Below are 27,976 nucleotides of genomic sequence, written 5' to 3'. Positions count from 1 at the left end.
TGCCAAAATACCTGTTCCCCTGAGACACTGGACAGCAGTGGTGAAACCTTTGGTTCTGGGCAACAGATGATATTTCAGCTTCGGCAGCCCCTTGGATTCAGCTACCTCCATACTGATACGATGCTTTGTCTCTGTAAAACGAGTTCCTTCACAGTACAGGAGAAACTGGAGTAAGACAAAAGGAGAAAATAAAGATAACCTGCGATCACAGGAACAACCCAAGTAGAACCCTGACAAGTTCTGCAAAATACAGAAGTAGGCACGAGCGTGCAGAGAAGACACTCTTCTGTTGCCTGATTTGTTCACTGTGTATCAGGCACAAACACCACTTCACACCTCATCCACAATAGATGATATTTAAATTTAACAACACGGGTCCCAAATTTAAGCCTACAAAAGCCCAAATGGTTATCCATGACATGTTCAGTTGCAAAAATGAAAATTTCTAAGAGCTCTGGCTGCTGGTAGACTGGAGTGCAAATCAGAAGAAGCAATCCAAATATCAGCAAACAAAGCCTCTGGAGAAAACTCTAGTCACTACCTCCCTCATTTGAAATTTTTTGTATATGACAAGAATTACTCATCTGAAGTGAGACCTGCCTGAAAGACTTTTTTCCAGCACTTGTATTGGTTGTGTTCAGAAGTGGTGCCTTTCCTAAACCTCATCTCCCAGGTCACCAGTCTGGCTGCACCTTGAGTAACTACTAGCACTGAAATCCCCCCACTGTGACTTCAAACAGCACAAAACACGGGTCTGTCCTTCTCCAGCCTCCACAGCACCTCTGCTCTGCTTGCAGGAGAGATCAGAAGCAACGCTGGGAGCAGACAAAACTCTCTGAGAGTCCCGGGGGTGGAGGGAAGGCTGCGCACCCAGCGCCCACGGTGACATTTGCGTGCAGCAAAATTAGGAAACCTGTTTATTCAAGTCAATTTCGATCATGATTTAAATTACCAAGCAGGAAGCCTTAATTTAAATAATCCATGCTAACTATGTTTTGCATTTATGTATTTTTTTTAGCTGTTTTCCCTAGATACTTGGTCCTTGGTTTTCAATAGTAAAACCCTTAAAATGTAAAAAACACAGTCTTGGCATTTTTTATTGGTATTGGCTTTTACCTTTTAACTAATAAGGAGGGTATATTAAATTATGTGCATACCTGTTAATTCAAGCAAGTAGCCTAAAATATGTTGTCCAGGTTATTATTATTTATATTTTTGTAATAATTTAAACATCACAAGTGGCACATGCACTATATACTAGTCAAAGCTTACCATTTCATTGTTTACTTTGACAAACTACAGGATAACACTGAAATTTATTTAAAATTAACAAATAAAACCACTTAATGCTTTATCAGCTAAAAAGCAGTACATTGCACGTGCTGCAAAACAGTAAGTTTATCAAACATTTGCATGCACAACTACAAGAAGGTTCACAGGATGATTATCCTACTGCATTACTGCAGTAAAATCTAATGGCCTTGCACATAATGAACCACAGATGTTTCACCCTTGATTTCAAATAATGACAAAATAAAAAGGAAAAGCAAAGCTTTAAAACCAAGTGTAAGCTCGCCATCTGTTTGCACAGAGACTTGGTGGGAAATCTGTAATCTTATAGATCAAAGTATGTACCAACACGAAAACTTCCTATCAAAACCTATGGTTTGGTCAAACCTTCTCCCAAAATACACACACACTTTTCCAAGAAAAAACAAAGCAAAACAAGAAATACCCACATGGCTTGTGCGCTTTTAGTCTACTTCAGAAAAAATAGCTTAGGGTTATATAGACAGTAGTTAAATATGGGCTATTTTTTTTTTCTAAACAAAAGAATAAAGGCAAAAGAAGTTTAGACATAATTTTGTCTAAACTAACTAGCATTTTACAAGCCTGGTTTATAAATCATCTTCAAGCTTCTGATAATCTATGGAAGCCTGAGTTGCCTTCCAAATAACCACAAACCAACAGAGCAATTCCTGACCAACATGACCCTGGAACAAGGCATGTTTTCCCTGGCTACATGGAAATTGAACTTCCCCCGACACAAGGCTGCTGTGCCACGTAGGTACCTCCTTCACCCTTTCGCTTCTAGCACTGCTGATGCTCTGGGTGAAAGACACTTACTCACATATTACCCCTGACACTTACCCACATATATTCAGGATAATCAGACAAGCGTTTTAATCCTTCAATTACTGTGTCTCTGTCTTCTTCCCATTTTCTTTTGCAGAAGACGATCTCAAGGAAGTACCACGTCCAGCCGATTAGGGGCACATATAATAGTTCTCTTTTAGCAAGAACTTTGGAACTCTTGGAGAAAAAGAAGAATGACAACCCAAAAGTGTAATTTGCTGATTTATACAGTGAGACCAAACAGAAAACATTAAGGTTAAGATATTGGAGACCTAATAGAGCTACATATGGAAACCCAAATGCAAACAAACGGAAGGCACTGGATGGGTTGAACACAGAGTCAAGGATGGGTTTGAGAGACACGCAGCTCTGCGGGTGAAGGGAACGCTCCCGGCCCCACGTACCCCCAGCACTCCAAAGCGCTCTGTCATAGTCCAGCCGCACAGGAAGTCGATTTCAAAGTTGTGGTTCAAGATGATGATGACGTGCTCCTTCCCAAAGGTATCCACCGTAGCTTGGTCGGAGAACAAGGTGCACTCTGTGCCCGACCACCATTCCAGCAACATGACTAACTCTGGCAAACGGGATGGAGACGGGGACGTGAGTTAGATGGGATGCTTGCAGAACCCCTTGTGCCATGTGTAGCATTTCATCTCCAGCCCAATTCAATGCCAACTTCTTCTGACTCCCGACACCACTTTCACCTTGTCAATCCAAACCACTGCAGATGGAAGGAAAGCTTCGACAGCCATAGATCAAATAACACCACTATCCTTATGCAGTAATTAGGGCACTAGATAGGTATGTCCTGGGTAATTTAGCAAGTTTTAAACAGCAACAAATTTAGGCAGTATATTCTGGATATGAAATATCATGAGCACCAAAAAAAAACAACCAAACAAACAAAAAACTGCCTGAAAGCAGACTGTTGAGCTGTTGATTGCTCCACTGGACAAGTACGCTTTCTCCCAGGTGGAAAACAAATTATGCAGAGATCCAGCCTAATGTTTTTACTCAGCACGGAGCAAGCTTTATGGAGCTAACAGACCAATAAAGGGCTTTTAAATGGATATGATACCATAGACCTTCTGTGATACAGTTTGGCATTAGAACACAAGACTTAAATCACCCCACATTACAGTCATCCACATGGAATCAAAAGCATCAGAAGATCAGGCTATTTATCAAAATAACTGGGCAAGGCCAGGAACAGCAATTGCCCTCCTTCCTTTGCCTTCAAGAGAAGAAATGAGATGAGTCGCTTGCCCTCAGTCTTCGCCACCTTTTCACTATTCCAGTCTCTCCCACTCACACAAGTGTCAAGGGTACACAAATGTACCCTTGTACATTTCCTTCATTACCCATGCTGATTTTTCACCGCTTTCTTAATAAAAAAACCAAAACGCTACCTAAGTTGTGCACGCAACAAATGTAATTGCTTTGGTTAGCCTATTTCTCTAATTTCAGTACCATCAGGCAGGTAGAAGTCATTACGGGTGTCACAGAACAGCTCTTAGGGCTCCAAGGGCAGTTCATCCTCCCAGCAGGAACATTTGCTTCCATGCAAGCTCCAGCCCATTGGTATTGTCTCATTTTAATGCGTTATGGAAGCAATAAAAATTTGCCAAAGTTTGACACAACTGAATTTTAACTCTTCCTGCATGTGACAAACTTGCAGGATCAGACTGGAAGGAGTCCTCTCCATTCTTCAAGTTTTGCGTCCCTGTGCGTCTCAGCCTGCGCACGAGAAGGCCCTGGTTTTGCACAATGGAGTTGGCTCTTCCTGCACAGGGCTTCTGACCAGCAGGATCCCAACTCAGTAAGCTCCGTCTGTACTGCTATGTAGAAATGGGTCCCATTTTTCACCACAGCAGAGAGAAAGTAAACTTAGCATTAGGTGAAAAATGACGGGGAAAAAAAAAATACTATGAGCAGACAAAGCTTCTTCAACACTAGTTATTTCATTTGCATTCCCTGCACATCTACCAGGCCATTATCCTCTAGGAGTTTTTCAAGACTCACTGATTCGGAAGCAGGAGAAAGTTCTGCAAGTTGTTGCTCAAGAGAATACAACCCTTGTCAACTGAAGTCAAAAGAACAACAGCTTACACCAACCAGAGGTTACTGTGATGCCTTTTTAGCTCTGTGTCCTTTGGGAATGACGTAACCGCTCACCTGCCTTGCCTCAACTAGCCTGACTCAGAGAGGAGCAAGGGCAGGGAGAACATCCCCACAGGAGAGCTGCGCTCTTGCAGGTGCTCCAGGGAACAGGCGACACTCAGCGGGGCACCCTGAGCCATCTCCCTTTCCACTGTTCTCTACACCCTGAGGACTAACATCTCCAGTATCTCCTACACCTGTATTCTATTTTCCACAAGAAAATGCAGCTACACATGTGTTTCTTCCTCAACATCAGAGAAAAATTCTGCTGATGACTTGGTGCATGAGCATTTCTTGCATCAGTCCCTCTGAAATAGCAGAGGAAGCTTCGGCTAGAGATTTGCCAGAGTTCATACTGGAACAGACAGGTTGATGAGCCTGAGAATTAATATGAGGAAACAAACCGCCTTTTACAAGCGTACAGATAAATGATGCAATTAAAACAAGGAGGAGGTTCATTTCCTTTTTATTTTTTTTTTCCTTTGTGTGTGTGTGTGCGGGGGGGATTATAGCTATTTTGCGTGGCATTGATCCTGTCACTGCTCCAGCAGGGCTACCCTCCTACCCAAAGGAGGAGTAAGACTTGCCAGCTCGTGCAAACCGTCGCTGAGGTCAAACACCACCTCACTACAACCAAAACACTTCCTGGGCTCCCTATCCCAACAAAAACTCCAAAGCAAATGGTCCTACGGCCTCACAAGCCATTTGAGAACAAAATCAAGGCAAGAAAGGCATGGCTCATCTCCCAGCTTCTTTGCAAGCTACAGACAGTCATTTTAAAGCACCAAGATTCTGGGAGGTCTTTGCGACTAGACTCAGCTAAACATACTAAAACTGCGCTACCCAAATGCATGAGTCATCTGAAACAGAGTTAGCGTGAGGAAGCCTGGAATATAGATCTTCCTTCATGAATTAAACATGTGAAGTGTTCACTTTTAGTGCAGAGTCTGGCAGAAACCTCCAGCACCAACTTACCCCAGCACGGTCCCAGCAGGAGCTCTGCAAGGTGCTATGATGGGCTAATCGGCTTAACACTACCCTAAAATAAAGCCGTTTGCTTCATAAACAGCTTGGAAGCAATACTTCACATATTTGAGATGAGCTATAGTAAGCAAAAGGCCTTGTTTTCTCTAGACCACAGGATATGTGGGCACACAGGCACACCTGCGTGTCTATTCCAGCACACACACTCCTCTGCCAGGCTGGCAGAGCAGCTTTTGATAAAGAAAACCATGATAAACAGAGCTCTGGCATGAAAGTTATCAGCCTAAAAATATAGATTTTTAAATTCGTGACCAAAATATACTTTCTAGAATAGAAAAACAAACTACAGAGTCATTGCCAAAAGGCTTCCATGTAATAGAATATGTATTATGAATGGCTGCACTTGAACCACTGCATTTCCAGGGCCTACTTATTTTGTTATAAATCACAGTTGGACAGCATGGTCTGTCAGTGCTTCCATTACAGGCTATCAGCACTGTTCTGACCCATGTAACATTCACATTCATTTTCACAGTTTAATTTATTACTCATTTAATTTATAGAGTAGGCTACACACATGGGGTTATTCTCAGTGCAATCCAATCACCTGCTCAACTTTTCTGAACCTTTTATAACAACAGTGTAGAGGATTTTTCAGTGTATACAACAGACAGACAATAGTATTTGAAATGGGATCTCTGTACACCCAGTACTAACTTGGAGAAATCAAGAGTCTAAACCTGCAAGCCTCACAGGCACGAGCAGTACAAATCTTCAGAAAAGCCGGGCTACTTGTGCAACAAGAATTTTCAGTGTACACTAGGTTGTAGTTTATTAGAAGGCCATTAGGGATTATTTGCAAGCAAAACACATCCCTTTCAACCATGCTAGTTTTAGTTATACACACATCCTTCCATTACTGAACATTTTCTCCTGACAGCTTGCCTGCCGTTCTCGATTCGGCTTCCTTTCTCCTGTGCTTCTTCAACAGTCCAAGTAGGTGGAATAAAAAGCCCAGGAAGGACGAGAACGACAAGCTTAACAAGCAACTGAACTGGATATTTAGGAGGATTTTTGCTGGAGGTGCTTCATCTCCATAATTTGAAAATACGGGTGCCCGTTAGAGGACGGCTCAGCCGTTCCATGCCTATTCATTTACCCAGAGCACTCAGCAGCTCCCACCGAGAAGGGTGGCCATGTGCACTGCAGAGGACAGAGAACAGAAACAAATTACATGATTCACCACTGAAAAAGAGGGTGATATTTGGATTAAGGAGCCTTTTAAACACTCTTTTCAGAAACCCAATACCCTCTTATGCCATATAAGGAGGAAAAATAAAAAAAACATCCACAGCGAGGAAGTTCTTTGAAGACCTGCAAGAGACGAGCAGCCCAGACCCACTCACGGGGCCTGTCACACAGGCAGAGGAAAATTGCCCGCAAGAGCAGAGACTGGCATCACACGCAGGCACCACAGGCACAAAAGGGCTGTGAAGTTGTCACACGGCCAGACCATAAAGCCCTCTGCATTGGGCACTTAGAGACAGGCAACGTGGGCTCTCAAGCCAGGGGTCAGTACAGCACCCACGCTGAACACGGAGCTGTCTCTGAACTCCTCCTTCCTCCTCACATCACTTAACACAGGCCCTTAACGCACTTAATACAGGATCAAGATGGTCTGAAACAGAATCAGCAATTTCCTACCATTTGAGGTATAGTGTGTGTGTGTGTGGCGGCGGGGGGGGAACTTTATTTTGCATTTCTTTTAAAATCAAAATCACAGTCAAAAGTCGAAGTCACCAGTAACATGAGATTGTTTTTGTTGTATTTCAGTAAGTCATGGCTGCTTTGGACTTCTCTGAAAAAAAAAAAAGTCTGCTACTAGCTTATTAGTCTTCTAACTCTTGTGTGTGTGGCAGTAAATACATCTATGCCTACACACACAAACACACACTCACATTCAAATACATATTAAAGAATCACAAAGGAGCTGGGGCTGGAAGGGACCTCTGAAGATCTGCTCCAGCTGGGTCAGGTAGAGCAAGTTGCCCAGGACCACATCCTGTTTTCCTTGTTCAAGGGGAATTTCCTGTGCTTGAGTTTGTGCCCTTTGACTCCTGCCCTATCACTGGGCACCACTGAGAGGAGTTTGGCCCTGCCCTCTTGACACCCTCCCGGTAGATGTTTGTTCTCACTGATAAGACACTCCAAACCTTCTCCAGGTTGAACAGCCCTGCTCTCTCATCCTCTCCTTATATGAAGGATGCTCCAGCCCCCTAGTCTTCTTTGGGCTCGCTCCAGGAGCTCCCTGTCCCTCTCACGCTGGGGAGCCCAGGGCAGAGGATCCTGCTGGCAACGCTCTGCCTGGCGGGGCCCAAAGTACTGCCAGCTGCCTTGGCCACAGGGCCGCATTGATGCCTCATGTCCAAAGCCATACATATAAACAGGAACATATAAACACAGTTATTTTTGCACTTAAAAACAGCCCCCTTGCTCCCGCACGTCTCCTTGAGGCATACTCACGGCTCCACAGCGAATAGGCAAGGCGACAGTTTACTCGGCGATAAAACTGCTTGTTTATGGGCCAGAGGACTAGCGTGCATAGTTGAATGAAGTTAATGATCAGTCCACTCACAACGAAAACAAACCCAATGAGGAGATGAACTATGAACTGGGTCTTCAGAAAGGCAATGAAGCCCATGATAACCACTCAGAAGCGCTTGCAAGGGCCGTCACTCAGAATAACTGTCCTGAAAAAGAAAGAAAGAAAAGCTATTTGAGACTGGATGTGCAAACTCTGAGGAGGCATGATGAGAGCACTGAAACAGTCCATGCAACTTCTGCAAAAGAAACTCAAACCAACAGCACTCAGCTTTCCAGGGCTCCTTCATTCAGGTCTTCACATGATAAATTGTTGATAGTGCAAATCACTTTCAAAAATAGGAAAGAATCATTATTTACAATTGGCAACCCACTGAAAATATTATTGTTTGCTGAAGATGAATTTCACACCGCTCTTCAAACAAACTTTTTTCTAGCAGGACTTAACGCTGGGAGGAACACAGACCTGTGCTTTTGCACCAAACCAGTCAAGCCCCAAGCACTGATCAAGCTGCACTGCGCTCTGGCTCCAGTGCTTCCCCTATTGCTTAGTCCTACCCCGAGCTATCCCTCTGTACCCCAAGATGTGGCACATGGAGCCTCTGGAGCTTTGCAAATATAGTGACGCCCTCAGCCTGCTGCACCGTAGACCTCTGATCGAACCCTGAGCAGAGCTGCTGCGGCTACAAGGACTTTCTAATACATTTACTTGTGCTAGAATTGCACCGTGGTCCATGTGTAGCGCAGGCTCTCCATCCTGCAGCAAATTTCATAACGAAAGAGCAGTCGTAGGTGCAGAGCATCATTCCAGCAAACTGGAGCATGGAAATGGAAACGAGCTATTTCCAGGTTCAAAACCCAAGGCCACAACAAACTTCTCACTTTCTCAGGCCACAGTTACATGAACAAACAGTTCAGCCAGTCTGAAAATAACACAACCTAATAATAAAAAACCTCTGGCTCCACAGCAGCACAATTTTGATCTAGAAAAGATTTTGGCACAATCTTTTTTCCACTGTATTAGCCAGAGCACCTAACTCAGAGTAGGCTCCTTATTTACACGAGGTGCTGCTGGATGGACGGTAACTGATTCAGCATAAAGTGAGCTTTAACAGACAGCATCTGATCCAATACAAACCCTGCTAGTACAAAGTTAACCCCAAAAAGGTGTTTTAAATGAGCCATTAGATTGAGTTAATTCCAGGCACTACCTTATTTGGCACTCATCTTTTTGACACATTTGGTAATACAAACCATAAAACTAGATTTACACTGCAGTCAAACCACAGCCTCAAAATCTCGCACGAAATGAAGGCATGACCCTACTGTCAGTCCATGGTTGCTGCAGGAATTAACGCCCGGCTTTCCCAAGTGTCACAAGCAACCAACCAACCTGGAGATGGGAAGGAACACCTTAGGGAAGCCAAGCCTCTCTACAGGAAGTAGAAGCTCCCAACGTCTGAGCAAAATAAAAGCTGTGAGGACCCAAACCTTCTTCGCTTGCCACCTGCTAACCTTATGACACTATTTTTAAAACTCAACAGCAATTTTACTTGGAAGAGCTTTTTTTTTCCCACTGTATCTCCTACCAATTGGGAGCTGCCTTTCAAGACGCAGAACGTCTCACTCTCTCTGGCACATTTTGACTCTATTTTTATCGTTAATAATCTAACTACTGCAGATGCATGTTACAGAGGGAAGAGTATTCTAACATAGCAACTATTGTGCCTGTCACAAAAATAAAGTTGAATACGCTCAAATTAAACTTACAGTGAATAATCTAAATTGCCCCAAGGTTTTTCTGTAGGAAAGATGGACAAAGTTTCTTCTGCTCACGAAGACTTCCTCTACTCAGAGCCGGGAGGCGGCCGCGCCGCCGGCCTTCCCGCTCCCACGTGGCTGCCCAAGTGTTTCCCTTCGCCCTGGGACGTTCTTCAAGTCACTGCATCAAATTTGTCGCTTCCAAGAGCGGAGGCATCCTCTCCATCGCTTCTCTCTAAGGAGCGGTACAAACCAGAAAGGAGCAAGGAGCTCCGGAGAGGCATCTCCGGAAACGCCACCTGTGTTCTCCGGAGCCATCGACACCAGCTCTGCTGCTGCTGACCGTGTCCACCCTAAGTGTTAGATCAGCAATTACAACCCTCTAACCCACAACTCATCCCCTTTCTGGCAAGGCTGAAAGCCCACAGCAATGTCATGAGGAGGAAGAAACATCCGGTATTCTCCTCAGAGGCTCCCACCTAGCAAAATGCTTTGGCTCTGCCTGCACGTCTTTGCTTTGAACAAGCCAGGAGCGCTCCAGCGTCTCTCACGCGAGCTAAGGAGGACTTGGCTCCCTACAGACCCAAGAGGGCACATCCAACGCCGGGAAAGCCGGGGGCACTGCGGCACGTTACCTCTCGGGCTTCCTCGCTCTGAACGGAGTGGCCTTCAAGCCTGCACTGGTGTTCACTGCTCCCCCGAGAATCTGGGGGCCGCAAGCCTCACAACTATTACTGAAGACAGCAGCCAAAACATCAGCTGGTTCCTCTCCAGCACCTTCAGGGGACAGAGTCTGTCCAACTGCTTTGTAAAGAACAGCTGTTTTGCTTCAATTTTCCTCTTGCAACGGACAAGGATCAATTAAATGTGATAAATCCTGCTGTCCAATTATTCTGTCTTCTATGTTGGTTACACATTCTGCACAGTGCCCCTTTTGCCAATCCTTCACTGAACAGCAGTTAGTTTTCAGGATGATTAAAAGCTAATCTTATCCCAGAAATCACTGGCTTTTCCACAGTCCTGCCCATGTAAGAGAAACAGGCAACCCAGGGACAGCCCGAGGGACAGAGGGCAGTTGGGAGGCTGATTTGCTGGGATGAGAAGCCAGGCTGCTGCATCACAGTAATGATTAATTAATGATCATTAATATGATGGATATTAACAACAGCTAAGTGCCTATCAAGCAAACATCTGCCTTAGCTTAAGCCAGCAAGTCTTAGCACTATTCCCTTCTTCTTCTTTGAAGTACACACATACCCTGGACACAGGTCTTGCTGGTGACATCTCTTTCTCCCCTCCTTTCCCAGACACCCTGCAGCTCCACGACCCTGGCCTTTCACCACGCACACCCCATGTCTTTTCCTGCACAGTGGCACTGAGAAGCGCCCGCAGCACCAGCGCTCTCCCTTGCACCTCCTCACGTAGCACCTACCTGCCGCAGCCGCGCCGCGGGACTGAGCCGGGCTTTGCCTCTGAGCTAACCCAAGGGCTCCATTTCCATTGCCGTTTAGTGCTACGCTTTGCGGGGTCATTTTACTTTCCTAACACACCATTCCTCATAATATTAATCTTCATCTTCTCTCACAATAAAGGTTTTAATTGCTCTGTACCCTTCTGAGCTCCATCACTTATTTATTCAACTCTCCTCAGCCCCCTCCAAGGTCAGGTTACAGAAATTCTTCTAATTCACGTCTTGGCTGTTAACTCTCCTGGATCTTGACTCAATGCTTATGAGGGCATTAGCACATCTCTCATTTAGGAGTAATATCGTTTTTCTTTTATCCAGCTTTCTACATCCATGAAGCTCCCAACGATTAAGCTGCTTTGAGGCTTATACCATGCTGTTAAATGTAGCTGAAATCTGCCACCAAGTTCAAAACCCATTAGGAGGCAGGATGACAGAGAACATGATTTCACTTAATTTCATTAAGAAATTAGGTTAAAAACAGAGGCAATATATGCACTAAGCACATTACAGCCATTTCATGAAATACATATCTATTTATGAGCTCAAGAGGAAAAAATAAGCCATTAATTGCGTATGTATGTCTTTCCAGCTCTAACTCTGCTTTTCTTTAGTCACTTAGCCTTGACACGTATGCGCAATCCTCTGAAGTTCATGAGCTTGCGTGAACACGAACACAACATTGGAATTTGGTCCCGATTCCAGTGTACTGGCCCAGCGGCAGCTCACGTGCCTGACAACAACAGAAGCTGCTGCAGACGCTGTCACATCCTTCGCTTTTGTCCTTATTTTTTTCCCCAAGCCTGCTCCTTCAGTTTTCTAGCTGTTCCCACTCTACGGTAACAAATTTATCTCCGCTTATAAAACTTCCTTGCTCTGAATGTGATGCCGCTCACCCTAAACTCTGGTTTACTTTACCTTACCTGCTTCAGTAACTTTTTTGCTACTTTAGGAATTCAGAGTGAAGCCATTATGATAACACATTCTACCACTTATGCTCATTATTGCATTATCGTGCATTCATATTAAAAATCCTGCTTATCATGAATTTTTGAAAATAAAGTATATAGAGGAAGAGCTGAAGCCAAACCCAGGTCGCACACATACAGATCATTTCCGAGTTGTGAGGACTAGCAATAGGACCTCCAAAAGAACAGCTGTCACCATCACAAAATAAGACAAGAATTTATTCCTTGAAATTTTGTCACTTGTACCTTTGAAACAGCACAAGAGCCTAATTCTACAGAGGTTCAATAGTAGAAGATTATCAATTATCTGCCTCAAATATTTTGGTCTTGATCTGAAGCCCATTAAACGACAGAAACATCCACAGGTTTGGCTCAGAATATTAAGAGATCTGTGATGAGATTAACCTGACTAGTGTTATCAAAATAAGAAGTCTTTTGCTTGGCTCATCAGCCTAATGACATGAAGATACTTCGAGGTGTGTTGTTTTGTTTGAGTCAGCTGTGCACATTGGACTCATCTGATGAGTGTGCAGAATGAGAAGCCCTGAAATATTATCCATAGTAGCAGAATAAAATGATATAAACTAAAAACACGGGTGTTATTAACTCCAGGCATAATATGATGGTCACTAGGAAGAAGGACAACCAAATCAAAGCAACAAAACTTTTCATAAACATGCCAAACTCTTAGGAGAGCAAAAGCAAATCACCTGAGGAACATATGCCCTCACAAACAGTCCCTATTCATGCCTCCTCTACTCTTTACATGCTGTTAAATTAACACTCTTACGGGATTATAAATTTACCAATTAAACTTTATGAGAGAGTAAACTACTAAATAAAGTAGAGAAGTGAATAATTTATGGCTGAGTACTGGTGATCACCACTGGGAATTAACTATAAAGTCACTCTTTTATTCCATGAATCCTGTGCTATGAGATTACCCAGCTGGGAGGCACCTTTGTGTGCACAGATGATCTACAGAGCTGAACGAGCCGCAACTGCGACTGCCCCATGCAGAAACCCCACGAGCAGCCCCTGCCCTCCTGGGACTTCAGCCAGGCATCCCCTCCTGCCTTCAAAAAGGAGGCAACTTCCTACCTGCTCTGAGGAGCAGGATAACCAGTTGTGGAACTGGTATTTTGCTGATGGAGAACCTCAGAATACATGAGCAATGTGCAGGAAGAAAAAATAAAATAAAAATCAAACAACGTGATGGAACTGCTTTAGAAGGTGACAAACAACACCCAAGTGACTATATATCACTGCACTTGAGGGACAGCTTTCTCTCTCCCCCTTCTTCCAAATGAAGTGTTACAGATACAATGAAGTATCCTCGCTAGCAGCACAGTACTGTGCTTACATCTCTGATAGATGTGGTTTTATTTTTTAACTTGTTACTAAAAGGTTACAAATCAAAACAGAACTGATACTACAACGGTTATTTTCTGATTTTACTGTTAACAATTTCCTTCCTACCATGCTGAGCACCTGCACACACACACACACACACACACACACACACACACACACTTCACATGCATGCACAAATTCCAAGCCTGCTTAACATACAGACTGGGTTAGCTCAGCCTCTACTTAACGAGATGGATCAGGTAGCTGAAATGCAACCTGACTTGCTGGGAAATCTGCTGAGCGCAAGGCAACCAATTCCAGAAGAGCTGCTCTCACGTCAGCCCTGCCTTTGTCTGCAAAGAAAGCACAGGTACTCTTAATAATTCTTTGCTTGTGACAGGAAAACTGGAATGAATCGCTTCCACATCCGAGCTGAATATCACCATGAACTACACCGACATCACTTTTCCTGTGGTATAGTTTTGCAGTAATTGCAAGACACGGAAACAGCACAGGAATCTCCATTTTGCTTTCCCATAAAGGAGGTCCGCTACGACCTGGCTGTGCATGTGTGCATCTTGCCTTGCACAGGGGGCTTTTATGCCAAGGATGGCGGTGCTACAAGTTCACAGTGTAAAAGAGAGGGGAGAAAAAAAAAAAAAAACAGGAAGGGAAGCTAAGTATCAGCACAGGACAAGACATGTTATGCTAAAATGCACCAGAAAGAGAGAGGCAAACAGGGATAATGAACAACTTAACACGCTTTCCAAGTCCCTCAAGTTTACCGCTCCGGAGAGGGGGTTCAAAGCAACGCAGGCAGCAGTGGCTGTTAAGGCCCTTCAGCAAGCACTATCCCACCACTCCTGCTCCCTCTTTCGGGAGCTGTAAACTCTTTGCTCTGGAGGTGGCTATTCTTCATCCTTTGCCTCTTCAGCGAAACCCCAGCAGCTCCTGCCCCCATCAAGCAAGCAGCGGGTGCTGATCCCTGCCCCAGCTCCTTCACTCAGGTTAGACTTTCCTTTTTGCTTTGCATCCCAGCAGCGTGCCGGGTCTGTGCTGGGAGCCACAGAGGGCTGGTGCCACTCGACCTTTGTGCACGTCGCTGCTGGCATCGCCTGCCCGCCTGCTAGCCCGTCTGCACGTCAACACCGCGCTCTGAAAAGCGCTTGTCAGCTTTCCAGTCTTCCCAGGTGCTGAGGGCTAACGGAGGCTGGAAGGAGCTCTTGGACAGCTCGGTACAGCAGCCCACCCCAGCTCTGCTCCGGCTCTCTAGAGGAGAGCCAAGTATTTTCTGTCCTGCTAACTGCTCTCTGCAATATGACTCCAAGTGCAACAGTCAGGTGCTATGCCCAGTTTCAAGTGCAGCAGATGACAGGCAATAACACTGGGACGTGGCGCTTGCCAAGCAGCACTGGGATGCGATTTCTCCATGTCCCTGGTGCTAAATGGCCCCTTTCTTCTCCCAGCCAGTTACTCTCCTCAGTGAGATCCAAGAACGGCCGTCAGCAGCAGCATCTCTGTTCAGCAGAATAAAAACACTTACATGGAATTCACACATTTTCCCTCTCTTTGCCCCTGTCTCCAGTCAGATAGTCATGCGAGCCCAAGCGAGGTGGAGCTTCCTGCATGGCTCGGCAGCAGGGAGCAGAGCTGTCTCACCACCACAAAGCAGCGAGCAGCTCTGAATGCCTGCCTCGAAGAACAAGCCAGCAGATCTCTCACAGCCACCGTGCCTGCCTGCCTCTGACTCGCTCGCAAAGTTACACAGAGGGCAGAGGAAACCTTTACTCAGTGACGCCACCCGGCTTCAGGGCGCTGCAGACAGGGGCACCTCTGTGGCCACCTACGCGCTACCCGCACACGCGTTTGCTTCACAGGCCCTGCTGCTACCAGGTGAATCCGCCCGAGCCACCACTTACGAGCTGGGTTCACGTGCCACAGCATCAGCTTGAAGATTTCTAGACTGGAGCTGGCAATGTTAGAGGTGGGCTGAGCGGAACAACAGCACACAACTGCCCGTGAAGATGTGCACATCCATGCCACCTCCTCCTCAAGCTGTGGGATCAATGGAGACCTCCTCACAGCACAGGGAAGAGGAAAGGACACAAAATGCTTTCCCCACTCCTCAGCAGAAGGATGGAAACACCCAGGCCCACCGCAAAGGCTGGGGCTGGAAAGCCTCTGACTTCCCGTGTGACAGAGGACCTGCAGACCCTGTAGGGTCTGGCCACAGGAGGCAATATGCCTCTCCACAGAGAAGGCTGCTGGCAGGGATGCTCCGTTTAGGCACGTGGTCAGGCAGGGACTTAGAGACGCTGCTCCTGCAGCCTGCAGGTGAGCCAAGGAGACCCCCCACCAAGGGCTGGCGGGACCTGTGCGAGGAGAGCTACCCGCACAGATCTTGCATTAACTCCAGAGAATCACAGAATCCTTATGGCTGGAAAAGACCTTCCAGACCATCGAGTCCAACTGCAAACCCTTTAACACCACACTTGCTGAACCACATCCCTAAGCGCCTCATCCACACGCTTCCTGAGCACTGCCAGGGACGGTGACTCCACCACTTCCATGGGCAGCCTGTTCCAAAGCTTTACCACTCTTTCCGTGTAGACATTTTCCCTAGTATCCAACCTGAACCTCTCCTGGCTCAACTTGAGGCCACTTCCTCTTGCCCTATCAGCAGTTACCGTGGAGAAGAGAACCACCAGCACCGACACCATGCTGATGCCGTCAGAGGCCTGCGAGGCCTGCGCCTCCACGTGCAGCCTCTCGGCCCAGGCTGGGGCCCAGCGGGCCGCCTGGAGGCGCCGCGATGCCGCCCGTGTGGAAGAGTCGCGGCTCTGCTCACGTTTCTCCGTGTACCAAGGGCCCACGGCAGCCCCATCGCATTGGCATTGGGGCCACCTCGCGCTGGAGAGACCCTGCGGCCGAGGAGCGGGGACGGCAGCAGGAGCCCTCGGCTCCCTTTCTGAGGCGAAGGGCCCAGGAAGCTGCGGACACCTTCCACCTCCCCACGGATGCCAACAGGGGACAGTGCTGTGCCACGAGCCATGCCCAGGGACACGGATCAGCGTGTGTGTTCGGCACAGGACACTCCAGCGGGCTCCACGATAGCCATGGTACACAACTGTGCAGTCCTACAGAGTACCTGAGACGCCACCAATCCACAGTAAAAAATTCATTGTCACAGAAACCCAAAGTCTCCTGTTTTCAGGCAGTGTGGCAGGAACATCAAAGCTCTTTGCTCTCCACAAAAGCAACCGATGCCATTTGAATTCTTTCTGACGAGGCAAGGCATAGATTATCAAATACAAATAATGGGAAAGTTGAAACAGACATCGAATATGTTTCTTCCAAGAAGGACACAGATGGAAAACCGCTTTTCTTCCCAGTTTTTAAATAGCCTGGAACAGATTCTCGCCCTGCATTTAACTACACCGCTGCTGAAGCTGTTGAACCCTTTAAAGAGGAGCAGCTTCTCCTATGTTCCCTCCTTCCGTGGCTTCCATGTGTGCCGCTCAGACACCTGAGTGCGGGACAGGGGCTGCGTCAAGCACAGAACCTGCCTCGCGGCCAAGAGCGCGAGCAGCAACCTCGTCCCTACCGAGTACGGCTCGCATTTGTATCCAAAACGTAAGAATATATATATATGTATAGACACAAATGCACATGCACAAAGGAAAAAAAAAGGTGTTTAAATCTGAAACGATGGCACTTACTAATTTAGAAGAGCTCAGGGTTTTTGCCCTCTCCTGATTTGAGGTCAAGTCGAGATTTAAACACCAGGAAATCATATTCTGCCTTTAGCCAGTCTATTATTTTCAGCCTTTCCTATGGCGCAAATGCTGATACTGACATTTTCCCCTGAAATGTAAGCATTTTCAATTCCTGTTGTGAAGAAAGACTTTTTGCCTTAATTACTTGTGGTTTTGATAGAGGTAGCAGGTGTAGAGAGACTGTTTTCTTCATTTGGACGAGCTAATTCAAAGTTGAGAACCCAACTGGGAGTTGAAAAAGCAAAGAGCCTCTAAATAAAAGAAGAAAAAAGCACAGGTGGGAGTAAATAACATCCCTGAATTTTAAATGGGGGCCAGACTTTCCATGGTACTGAGGCTCTGTTTTTGCTCTTCTCAAAGTGAATGTGGTCTGGCTGCAGATATTCTTTTCAGTAGCAAGAACTGCTGTCCAAAGTGTATTTTTTTTCAGAGCAATTCAATATCCTTAGTGCATTTTTTTTCAGAGCAATTCAATATCCTTCCAAAGCTGTTCATTTTTTTTTCCTGCAGTTACTAGGCTAGGTTGCATGTCTGCACAGGTACAAATGCATTTTTATGAATACAAAAATCTGAAACTACAAGAATTATGATTGGTACCATAAAGAAGGATTTGGTCACGTTTATGGCTCAATACTTATAAAATGCTCCTGTCAACATTAAAGGAACATTATGGGGAAAATACTAGCAAATATTTAAGGAATAACACAATCATAAACATTTGTTACTACCAGGACTCCTACCGTGCTTCCTAGGAATTCCTTCCTTAGTCATTCCTTAGGAATGACTTCTGGTTTATAACCCATGCTGAGATTCCCATTGGCTGCCACATTCTGAAGTTTCAAAAGTTAAATCCTAGACCCAAAGGAAAAGATTACAGACATATTTGTGTCAGTTTTAGTCACAAATAATTCTCTCTCATTTACCTGGTCAGAGTAAATCTTGCCTAGGATGAATACTGTCTGAATAAATATAGATATACACACACACTTTTTTTTTCCCTATATATGATAGTTAGATTGCTGTCTTTATCAACTCCTTTTGTTGTCGAAACCAGCATTTAAAACTCTTTTGTTTGAACAATCTTAATGTTGCTTTGCCAAGTTAAAAATCTATATGTATATATTACATTATTTATATATATTATATACAATCATTATGTACAATATATATGAATATTTATGCATATGATATGTGCACATGCACACACACACACACCCATTTCTGTAGCAAGCTTTATTTCTCTGTTGTGGAGCCGGGATTTACAATTCGGTAGGTTTGCTGGAAGACCCTTTCCTGAATATTCCGCTCTGATTTATACAAATCATAAGGTCCTAAAAACAACAAAAACAGCAACAGAGTTCTTTCCTTCTCTTTAAAGAGAGGAATTTGCTGACAGCAAGAGGCTGGACTGCTAGCAAGCCCTTACCTAGCTGAACTGGCAAATGAAGCAGGGAAACCTGCGCTCCTCCAACATCTGTATGTTCTTACCTTGCCATACTGACCTGCCTTCTGTGCATTACTCTGCACCTCCATGACGATGTTCAGCATGTCAGTCCCCTTCACTCACTGTGTGCAGGTGCAGGAGTTATTGGCAGGTCTGGAGAAATCCTCATCACTTCCATCTCTCGCTCTACTTGCCAAATCCATGCCTTAACCCACCATCTTGTGTTCTGACATCTACTAGACACCTGCAACCATGCCTCACTGACATAGTTTTTGATTTAGTCAGGCAGCAGAAGCTTAGTAAGTGCCAGGAAAAAAGAAAAAAGCAGAATTTGGCTTTTCCCTTCCCACCCGCCCGGGCCCAGGAAGGAAGCAGCGCGCACGCACATCTCACACGGCTGCCGCCCGCTTCGACTCTGCCCTTCGCATCAGCCTCCTCGGACTGGGTTTGCTCCCAGGGGGCCAGCAAAGCAGGCACGAGTGAATGCAAAAACTTCTTGGGCACATCAAGAGGATGGTAAACTCAAATATACCTGATTTATCTTGTTTTCTCTCCACATAAACTTCTATTTTCAGCAGTGCAGCTTCTACCATTGATCTCTGGAGAACAACAAAGATTGTTTTTAATCCTCCCCTCGTCATAGCAGCGTGTGTACTAAGTAGAAAGATGGTCTATTTAGTAAAATGCATTTGATGCTATTCCTGAGCCGAAGGTACAAAATAGTCTCCTAATGGTTTGCAAGTTTTATTTTTACAGCAATTTCTCAAGAACTCAAGTTCCCATAATTTTCTGTCATTACAAGCCACTTCCTCAGCTCTTTTGTTCAGCTAAAAACATTCAAATAAGAGCTACAGTTAAGAACTATATCTTTTTACTGACATATCATTTCATAGTTTCTAGTTAGTCTTCTCTGCAAAGTTTCTTCCTCTCTCCTATGTTAATACATCTTTGATGTCTACACACAGATGGCAGTTCTGTCTTCTTACCTACTCTCATATACACAGCTAATTAGTCTCCTCAATCTCTCCCTGGATGACAGTTCCTGTGAGCACTTTACAATCTTTGCTACACATCTCAAAATTTTGCTTTCAGCTTCCAGTTGTATAAACAAATCTCACTGTGTGAAAGAGAATAGACTATGTGCTTGATGACATATAGGAAACTGTCTTGGAACGATTACTAATAAACCTGCATTTCAGAAGACAGGACAAATGGCAGAAAAAGAGAGACCTGAGCTGTTGATATTGACTGCATTTTTGTTAGACGTATTCCTAATACAGGATAAGAGCTCAGGTCTTCATACATGCAAGGCCAGACTGTGAACACTTGCAAATGATTTGATCCTTTCCTTCCTGGTCAAAAGGGCTGTCAAGACAGAAAACCCATGGGCTGCATCTGAGTTTATTTCAGTTTCAAGACGACCAAACTTAAGTGGGTGGAGTTTTTTGTTCGTTTGTGGGGTTTGGGTTTTTTTTTTGCATTTTGAACATGTCTTTCCTATGAAGCAGCCTCCAGAACACCTACTTAACACTCGCTTCTGGACACCAACTGAAATTTTGGGTCAAGTTATTGGCCTCTGGAGGAAGCCACCTTGGGACTGAGCTATGAAGTTACAACTCTTGACATGGCTTCTTTTACCCACTCACCCTTTGCCTTGCTGCGCTATCTGGACATGGTCGGTAAAAAAGACGACAAGACCAATCTGCTTGGCAGCAAGGATGTCAGGCACACATACAAGAAAGACATAACAGACACTATCCATGCTAAGGTTTAAATCCCACCAGTGCACATATCCCATTAGTGATATTTCACAAAGGTTGAACTTAAGGCTTGAACACGAATATTGAGAAGAACAAGAACTTCCCACCCACAACAGACCTTCACACTCCCAGAATTTATTCTAAAAACAATCACCAGCAACACAGTCTGCCAAGGCTTCCTTTCACTCTTTTTAAACACTATGAGAAGGCCCAGATTGGTACTACTGCTAACTTTATTAATGGCTTACATGCAAGCACTGGATTGAGTTGCCCAGAGAGGCTGAGGCATCTCTATCCTTGGAGGATCTCTAAACCAACCCAAAAAAAGCCCTCAGCAACCCACTGTAATTGAAATGAGAAGGGCATCCCAAAAGACATGTCCCAGAGTCCCACTTGACTTCTTTTTTAGTATTATTAAATAAATGCTTGTAAAATTATGAGTCTTCAGTTAGATCCATATATATAAAAACACGCATGTTGAGACCTCATATTTGACCATGGAAAACCACCCTGGGACCTCCTCCTCCTCCTGGAAATGGCACCGAGTGCACTTGACAGAAGGGAGGGAATGCGCTCGGAGCACCCGTGAGGAAGCGCGAGCAGCCCGAGCTTCCCCGCTCCTCCGCGGCGCTTCCTGCAGCCGCACGGAGCTTCACGTTGCCACGGCCGCCCTCGCCAGCGTTTCATCCCTCCTGCACAACTAAGCACGTCCCAAAGGCAGCGCACACAAACCCCATCGGGTAACCCAGCCCCTGCTGCCTTCTTTTTGCCCATGCCGTCTAAGATTTGATTTAAAGCAAGTTCATCCCCTTTCCTTCTTAAGATGGATGCAAACTAAGTATTACTTAAAGCATTTGTTTCTTTACTCTTAATCTCTACACTAGCATTAAGACAAGTCTCATTATTTATTGCGACCTTCCTCACTCAACCCCACAATGGGCTTTCACCTTCCAGCCATTTAATGGCACGGCAGCTTTCCCTAAGACACTTCCAGCAGCCACAGTTTTCACCAGGCCAGGGTGATCCCTTTGGTTTACAGGATCGCATTCCTAGCAGGGAGGTCTAGTTCCACCTCCACGGTCCTTTTCCCTCCTCCCTAAAATGTATGTTATCCTCTGCTTCTCAAATTGCTGCAGTAACATGAGAGTCTGCAGCAGCAAACAACAAAAAATAATCCAAACCCCAAGCCATCTTAAATATCTGAAAACACTGAGAAAACATCAGTGTTTCTGACCTCACCCCATATTTCCCATCCCATCATGGGGCTGGTTTTCTGTAAACAGCAGCTCCTAAATCTTATCCTGCAACTCATGTGGGAAAATGGAGCTGCTCTTTGAAAAAGCAGCGAGTGGACACAGCCCACTGACCTGCCAGGCAAGCCCAAGGGGAACGTGATTTGTTGCTTCCCAGGAGTCGAGCACGATGCCCATTACTGCAGCAATTATGCCATGATCACACAGGCATATACATACGAGCAAAAAAAAGAATCCTGAATGGTTTCAAATCATACAAAACAAATCATTTCTGTCACTGGTTCCTGGCAATGTTTTCTAAGCTTCAGACCATTAAGTCACATTTTTCACATCACAGTGACATGTTTTTTTTTTGCAAAAAGCACCCAAATCACCCCCCAGGGAGCTGTTGCAGACCCCTAGCAAAACGGGAACAGCACCCGCCTCTGCGGCGCAAGGCTGGACCAGGGCAGCCCCACGGTCAACTGGGTTTGTGGTCAAGAGCAAAACCACGCTGTGCTTGCTGACAGCAGCTCTCCCAGTCTTGCCACTCGCCTGCAATGTTATTTCCTAAGCCCCAACAAATACATAGGAATTTCCCTTTTGCTCACATGCAAACACTGTTCTGCTTGCAGAGAGGAGCTCGAGTAACCGGTTATAATTACTAGAAAGCAGCTTGCAAAAAATGGAATGTAACACGTAGCTCTACAAGCCTGGTTCCCTGTTGGCATTTTTAGCACTGACACGTCTGCAACCTGGCATCCCTGTGCGTACCCTGATGTTGAGTAGCAGCCGAGTCCGTGGCGCTGTGGGAAGGGTGGGAAGGCTGGTGAGGCTGCAGCAGAACCTCTCTCCTCTGCCCAGCCACCCCTGCGGCCCCTCCGTGGGTGCAGAGCACAGAGCTGAGGAGAGGGAGGCAGATAAATGTCTCAGAATACCACAGTTCACTAAGCTCCATATCCATACCAAAGCAGGCTGAAAAATCTGCCCAGCTCAACCTCCTGAAGTCATCAAATGTAAATACACAGCAATGCTATTTTGGCCTGGAGAAACTCAGGGCTTGTTTGTGCACACTGTCAGGGTCAAGAAATTCTCCAGGTAATGAGCTTTCAGATACTCCGTGCTTCCATGTCTGCAGATCCATGAACAGCACCCACACTAGAGAAACAGCCTGTCAAATCCAAATCAAGACGACCATTCAGAGCTTCAGCTTCTCTGTAAACTCTGCATTTAATTGAACACATTACACTCTTAAAAATCACATGGTTTGATCCTATGGTTGAGTTACGAAGATGCTGGAGGTTTGCTCTCTAGGCACTCATCCCACAGGCGACTATCAAGTCGGACATCCATCATCTCAGTGCTTTACTTTAAGCTGCCTAAATAAAGCAGCAGAGCATGCCATGGCTTTCATACAAGCCTGGTGATATATAAAGCACAGCAGCCCGTAGATTACAGACACATTAACCATAGATTAAAAAACTTAACATAGAAATTTATCGTGTTGCACTTCACATATTAAGTGATTTGTGCAGATGTACCCAGATGGTGGGGGACACCTTTTCCCCTGTCTTGGTTAGATCCATTCCTTTGCAGGGTGCAGACAGTTGAGTTGTGCAGGCTGGAGGGAATTTACAAACCCAAGTGCAATTCTTCCCAAAACTTTGTTTTAGAAGAAACAGCAACTTCTAAAACCCAGAAGTATCATCAGCTCTACAAGCACTAAATTTCTAATTGTCTAGAGCCCAAATTCTCTGCTCTGCCACCAGATGCAGAGAAAAAAAACTGAGGCCAGGGAGGCCTGGAAGACACTGGGGAGTTCCTCTCGCTGCCCTTCCCTTCCCTCTGCGCCCACCGAGTCCCTGTGCGAGGGCTACGCAGCCCTGCAGCCTGGAGCAGAGCCTCTGCTCTCCAAGGCATCAACCCCTTCTGCAATTTTAAGTCCTTATAAGAGCTGTCAAAGTGGTCTAGCATTGAAATGCACAAACCAGCTACTAAATATAGATACGGCATATATATTTTTAAACTCCTTCCTAAGAGTGCACCACCCGTAAAGGGACACTCCCCCCATCCCAGCCAGGCTGGAAAGGCAGGAGCTCGCCAGAGGAACGCTGCTTTTTCCATTAGCTCTGCTGCTCCCCTGGGACCTTGGGAACTGGTACAGAAACAGGGCTCACAGAGGATCTGCCTATTCATTTTTGCCTATTTATTTTCCCCAGAAGTCAACCTTTCTTTAAAGTAATATTTTAATAGGCAGTCACTATACAGTCTCCTACCGTGCTATTCTCCTAAGAAACGCACAAATCAAATATTAACTTGACAGAAGCAGGTCTTTAAGTTCATGTTTGATTAGTTTAGCATTTACACTGCAGTAACTCCCAGAATTTTTAACCATCTTGCAGTCCAGCTATGCCAGACGCTGCAGCCCCAGAAATGCCTTGTCCCCACTGGCTGTAAACATTCCTCTAACTTGTGCAAATTATGAATTTGCAGATTGTTCTACTTAGGATACCAGATTGACGGCAACCAAAAAAATACAACATGCAGTACAAATATCCTCTCTAAAAATACAGTGATGACAAATACAAATAAAACGCAAGTGAAATTGGAAGATGGAAACAATAGGTTGGCACACCACCTTCCATGTAATCTAATACATGAAATCAAAAAAATTAAAGCACAATTAAATTCAATATGCGAAAAGGCCAGCGAAATTATGTAGCCCTATTAAAAGTCCATGAATATATACACAAGTTTAGCACTGACCTTCATCCTTTTTCCCCCTCTCAAAAAGAAACCCCGAACTGTTGCAAAGATCCAGCCATAGTCAAAACTGAACTATTTCACTCTTAATACAGAAAGGTGTATTGAGAAAAATCTATATCTTGAGCAGCATCATTCAGGATAATTTCAGGGGATTGGGCAAATCACCTAAGTTACAAGGCAGTGCTAGGAACTTAGTAAAAATCATAGTTACTTCTTATTATTGTTCTAATAAGAAGAACACCAGCTAAGCTACCTATACATTACGGTTTCAGGTTTCTTCACTGGTCAGAAGATGGAACTTTTTGACAGATTTGGCAAGAGGGGCTTCAGGGAGAAAAATAAATTAAAAAAAAAAAAAAAAGGAAAATACATTTGGTTTGAATATTTTATAGATTGGAAAAACTCAGATAAAAATCACAACAAATTAGATTAGAAACTAGTGATTTCAAGCATAATTAGAACATTATTTAAGCGATTCACTGACTGCTAAAACAAAGACAAGTCTTGTAGGGTCTCATGTTGGTAGAACATTCTCACCAAGGAAATTCTGTGCGGGAAAAACAACTGACGAAAGGGAGAAAAAAAAAAAAATCTTTGATGTCTCCTACTCTTTTCTTATGCTCATTATCTCCTCTATGGCCTTGATTTTCCAGTGCAGCTTATACGACCTGTGTATGTAATAGACAGTGGTGTGTTTTTGTGAGGCATTTATCGCTGATACAGAAACAAGCCCATGCAGAGATGCTTGGGCAGCTTCTCCACACACGCCTGCCTGCAGTTTGAGGGGGCTGCTCCTGCGGTGCCCCATCGCACGCCCTTCACTGCTGCCTCCGCACAGCAGAGCAGCACGTTAACAACCTGGGAAATTTGGCGCAGGAAATGATGGAGGTTGGAAGCAACATTATGTCAGGTACGTGGCAAGGGAGGCAGCCAACCCAAGGCCTCCAAGATGCCAAATAAATCCCTGAGGAGCAGAGACCCTTCGTTTCCTTAGATGATTGCTTATGGAGCACAAACGACAGTAACCCGGAGGGTGAGCAGACACTTCCCGTTTAGCAAGCTAATGAGGGCGCTTCAATCCAAGGGAAGCAAAAGATCGTGGATGGAATTATAGGAAAACTGGGTCAATCTCTCAACATGCAAAGTTGATTCCCTGCTGAACTGATGATCTCTCATCTTAATCAGCTCTGTCTGAGAATGGTCGTAGAAGTCAAAGCAAGCAACAAATATTTTTTTAAAAAAGTCTTTATAGTTATTTCCTACAGAGGAGACATGCTAAAAAATAAGAACCTAAAGCACATTACAAAAGTTTATCTCTCTTCAAGCATCAATGCACTAAAGAATTAACCAAGCCAACAAAAAACCCCACTCAAAACAACTAATGTCACAAAAGCACTCTGAGGCACAAGGGCTAGGATGCATCAATATCTCACCAGAAAGGTCTGAACAAGCTCTTTTCAGAAACAAACAGGTGATGTCATTACTTTTCTCAGAAACCTTGAGGCTATTGAAGAAGAGGATCTGACCTAATACCAGTTAATTCCTGCTGTGTGCAGGATTGTAATCGGCCCCGCAAACCAGTTCTGACCTGGATTCAAGTCAAGAATTTTAGGTTGAACAAAGTGGACTGCTCTTACAAACATAAAAAAAACCCAAAACACTACAAATAGGAGATGAATGTGTTATGTGTATGCGTATTGCACACAAATTTACAACACTGGTGTCAATATAAAGGTATGAGTCGTTTATATTATCCTTATACTTGAGTCGGGACATGCAAAAATAAACACTTTGCTTTATTCACGTATACATGAATGTATACGTAAACTTCATTTAATAAAGAACATTTAGCTGTACAGCTGTTATCAATACCTTAAAGCTCAGCATTTCCTGCATTCTTTCCACATTAAGAATTGTGAAATAAAATTTACATAAGTTCATAACTTGAGTACGTGATTTTTTTTTTTAAGAATAAAGAGGCTAGTAACCACCCAGTTTTTAATCTGGGCTGCATTGTATGGCTGAAAAATTACATATCTGCAAAGGATCACTGTAAAGCACAAACATAAACAATCCCAACAATATTAGAAATGTGCGCACATCTATGCGTAAACACACGCTTGTAGTCTTGCAAAATAACACAGCATAATTGCTGCTAGGAAATAACTTGGCAAAATCAAAACCAATGCATCACCCCACACACTTTCACTTACCACTCTCTTCATTACTCTGAGGAAAACAAACAAACAAAAAAAGCGAATAAAAACCCCGCACATTACCCTGGGGATTTGCTCTCTGCAAGAATCACATTCCTTGGAAAGTTTGCCAATTATAACCATATTAACTGCAACTTCTGTGGTTTAAAAAACAACAACAAAAAAAAACTGAAACGACATGCAACTTTCCACTAAAACTAGTCAACCTAGTGCATTCGGGCTTGCAAAAGTGGCTACTGTGCTCCAGACAAAGCTCTAGGAAGTTCCAAGGTTTCTTTTGGCCGAAGGTCTCGGACATACGTGGAAACCCCGAGCACCAGAACCCAGAGCAGCTCGGCCTTGCGCGGGGAGCTGCTCCTCTGCCCTCCCCACAGGTCACATTTCATGAGAGCGGGGAGATGGGGGAAGCGTGGAGACGGGGAAGTGTAAAAACCTTGAGAAGGCCCTCACAGTAAACAGGAAAGCCACATTTGCCGTGCGGTGGCTTCCTTAACACTTTCGCTCCCAGATAAATAAAAACGTTCACAACCACCAACTGCCCCCCAAAGTCCCATGACACAGGCAGTGAGGGAAGCCGTCCCTGCGACCTGCACCCCGCTGCCAAAGCCATTACAAGGACCCCCTTCCCAGGAGGCCTGAAGGACGAAACGCCACCGCGGCCCAAAACTCAACTTACCAGTACAAGTAATAGGCCAACACCAGCGCAATGAGCGTCGCGCAAACTCCGGCTAGCAAGCACAGACCCGACTGGCCCACCAACATCTTTCCAGCTTGTTAGTGCTTATTAAACCCGAAAAAAGGAGGCGGCAAAACGGGATGGCAAAAGCAGGCGATGCGAGTCTTTGCTCGGGGAGTAAATCGGTCCTGACATGGAGGACGGATTATGATGACAAAAGCACATCGAGGTAAATCTGGGAGCGCGGCAGCTACTGCAACTGCCTGCTCAGCACCAGCGTGTCCTCGCTGTTACACCGGCGAGTGAGACACCAAACTGAGAAAGCCCCTCTTACCTCAAGAATGAAGGCATGATCGGGGCATAAGCGGACTAATATTAAAAATAGGTAATACTTCTCAATAAATATTACTGTCAGGTGGTGCTGCTGACAAACGAAGCCCTTGCTCTAATCCAGTAATCTTCTTAGAGCAAATTACCATGCTACAATTGGCGGCATTCGCCCGCGGGACGCGGTGCGCAGGGTCCCTGCTGCCGCCCGACGCGCCTGGGGCTCACGGAGCTGCACCCGAGCGAAGCGGCCGCTCTCGCCCCACAGCGCAGGGCCAACGTAGGGCTCGTGTGTGACACGCGGAGCCGCGTCCTCACAGGGCCAACGGGCCGCTTGGCGCCCTCACAGCG

At 45.1% G+C, this 27,976-nt stretch overlaps 2 protein-coding genes across 3 annotated transcripts in view; one reads left to right on the top strand and one right to left on the bottom strand.

The window, feature by feature from the left end:
- Positions 1 to 27,976, bottom strand: part of AGPAT3 (1-acylglycerol-3-phosphate O-acyltransferase 3) — a 315,407-nt gene that overhangs the window by 5,990 nt on the left and 281,441 nt on the right. Inside the window, exons 2-5 of one of the 2 annotated variants that reach the window (XM_088530661.1) lie at positions 7,804 to 8,027; positions 2,541 to 2,710; positions 2,152 to 2,313; positions 12 to 165 (exon numbers count right to left, since the gene is read on the bottom strand). In XM_088530661.1, the coding sequence (XP_088386787.1) occupies positions 12 to 165; positions 2,152 to 2,313; positions 2,541 to 2,710; positions 7,804 to 7,981 (664 nt within the window). In that variant the 5' untranslated portion in view covers positions 7,982 to 8,027. Of the gene's footprint in view, positions 1 to 11; positions 166 to 2,151; positions 2,314 to 2,540; positions 2,711 to 7,803; positions 8,031 to 27,976 lie in introns of both variants that reach the window. The other variant, XM_088530660.1, reaches the window with a different exon arrangement.
- SIK1 (salt inducible kinase 1) overlaps positions 7,972 to 27,976 on the top strand; it is a 312,481-nt gene continuing 292,476 nt past the window's right edge. The window contains exon 1 of the mRNA XM_088530652.1: positions 7,972 to 8,027. Coding sequence (XP_088386778.1) covers positions 7,980 to 8,027 — 48 coding nt within the window. The 5' untranslated portion in view covers positions 7,972 to 7,979. The remainder of the gene's footprint in view (positions 8,028 to 27,976) is intronic.

The sequence above is a fragment of the Tinamus guttatus genome, unplaced genomic scaffold (assembly GCF_059628265.1).
Source record: "Tinamus guttatus ecotype Peru unplaced genomic scaffold, ASM5962826v1 Tinamus_guttatus_pri_ptg000384l, whole genome shotgun sequence".
Taxonomy (NCBI): Eukaryota; Metazoa; Chordata; class Aves; order Tinamiformes; family Tinamidae; genus Tinamus; species Tinamus guttatus.
This window is presented reverse-complemented; position numbering and strand designations above follow the sequence as displayed.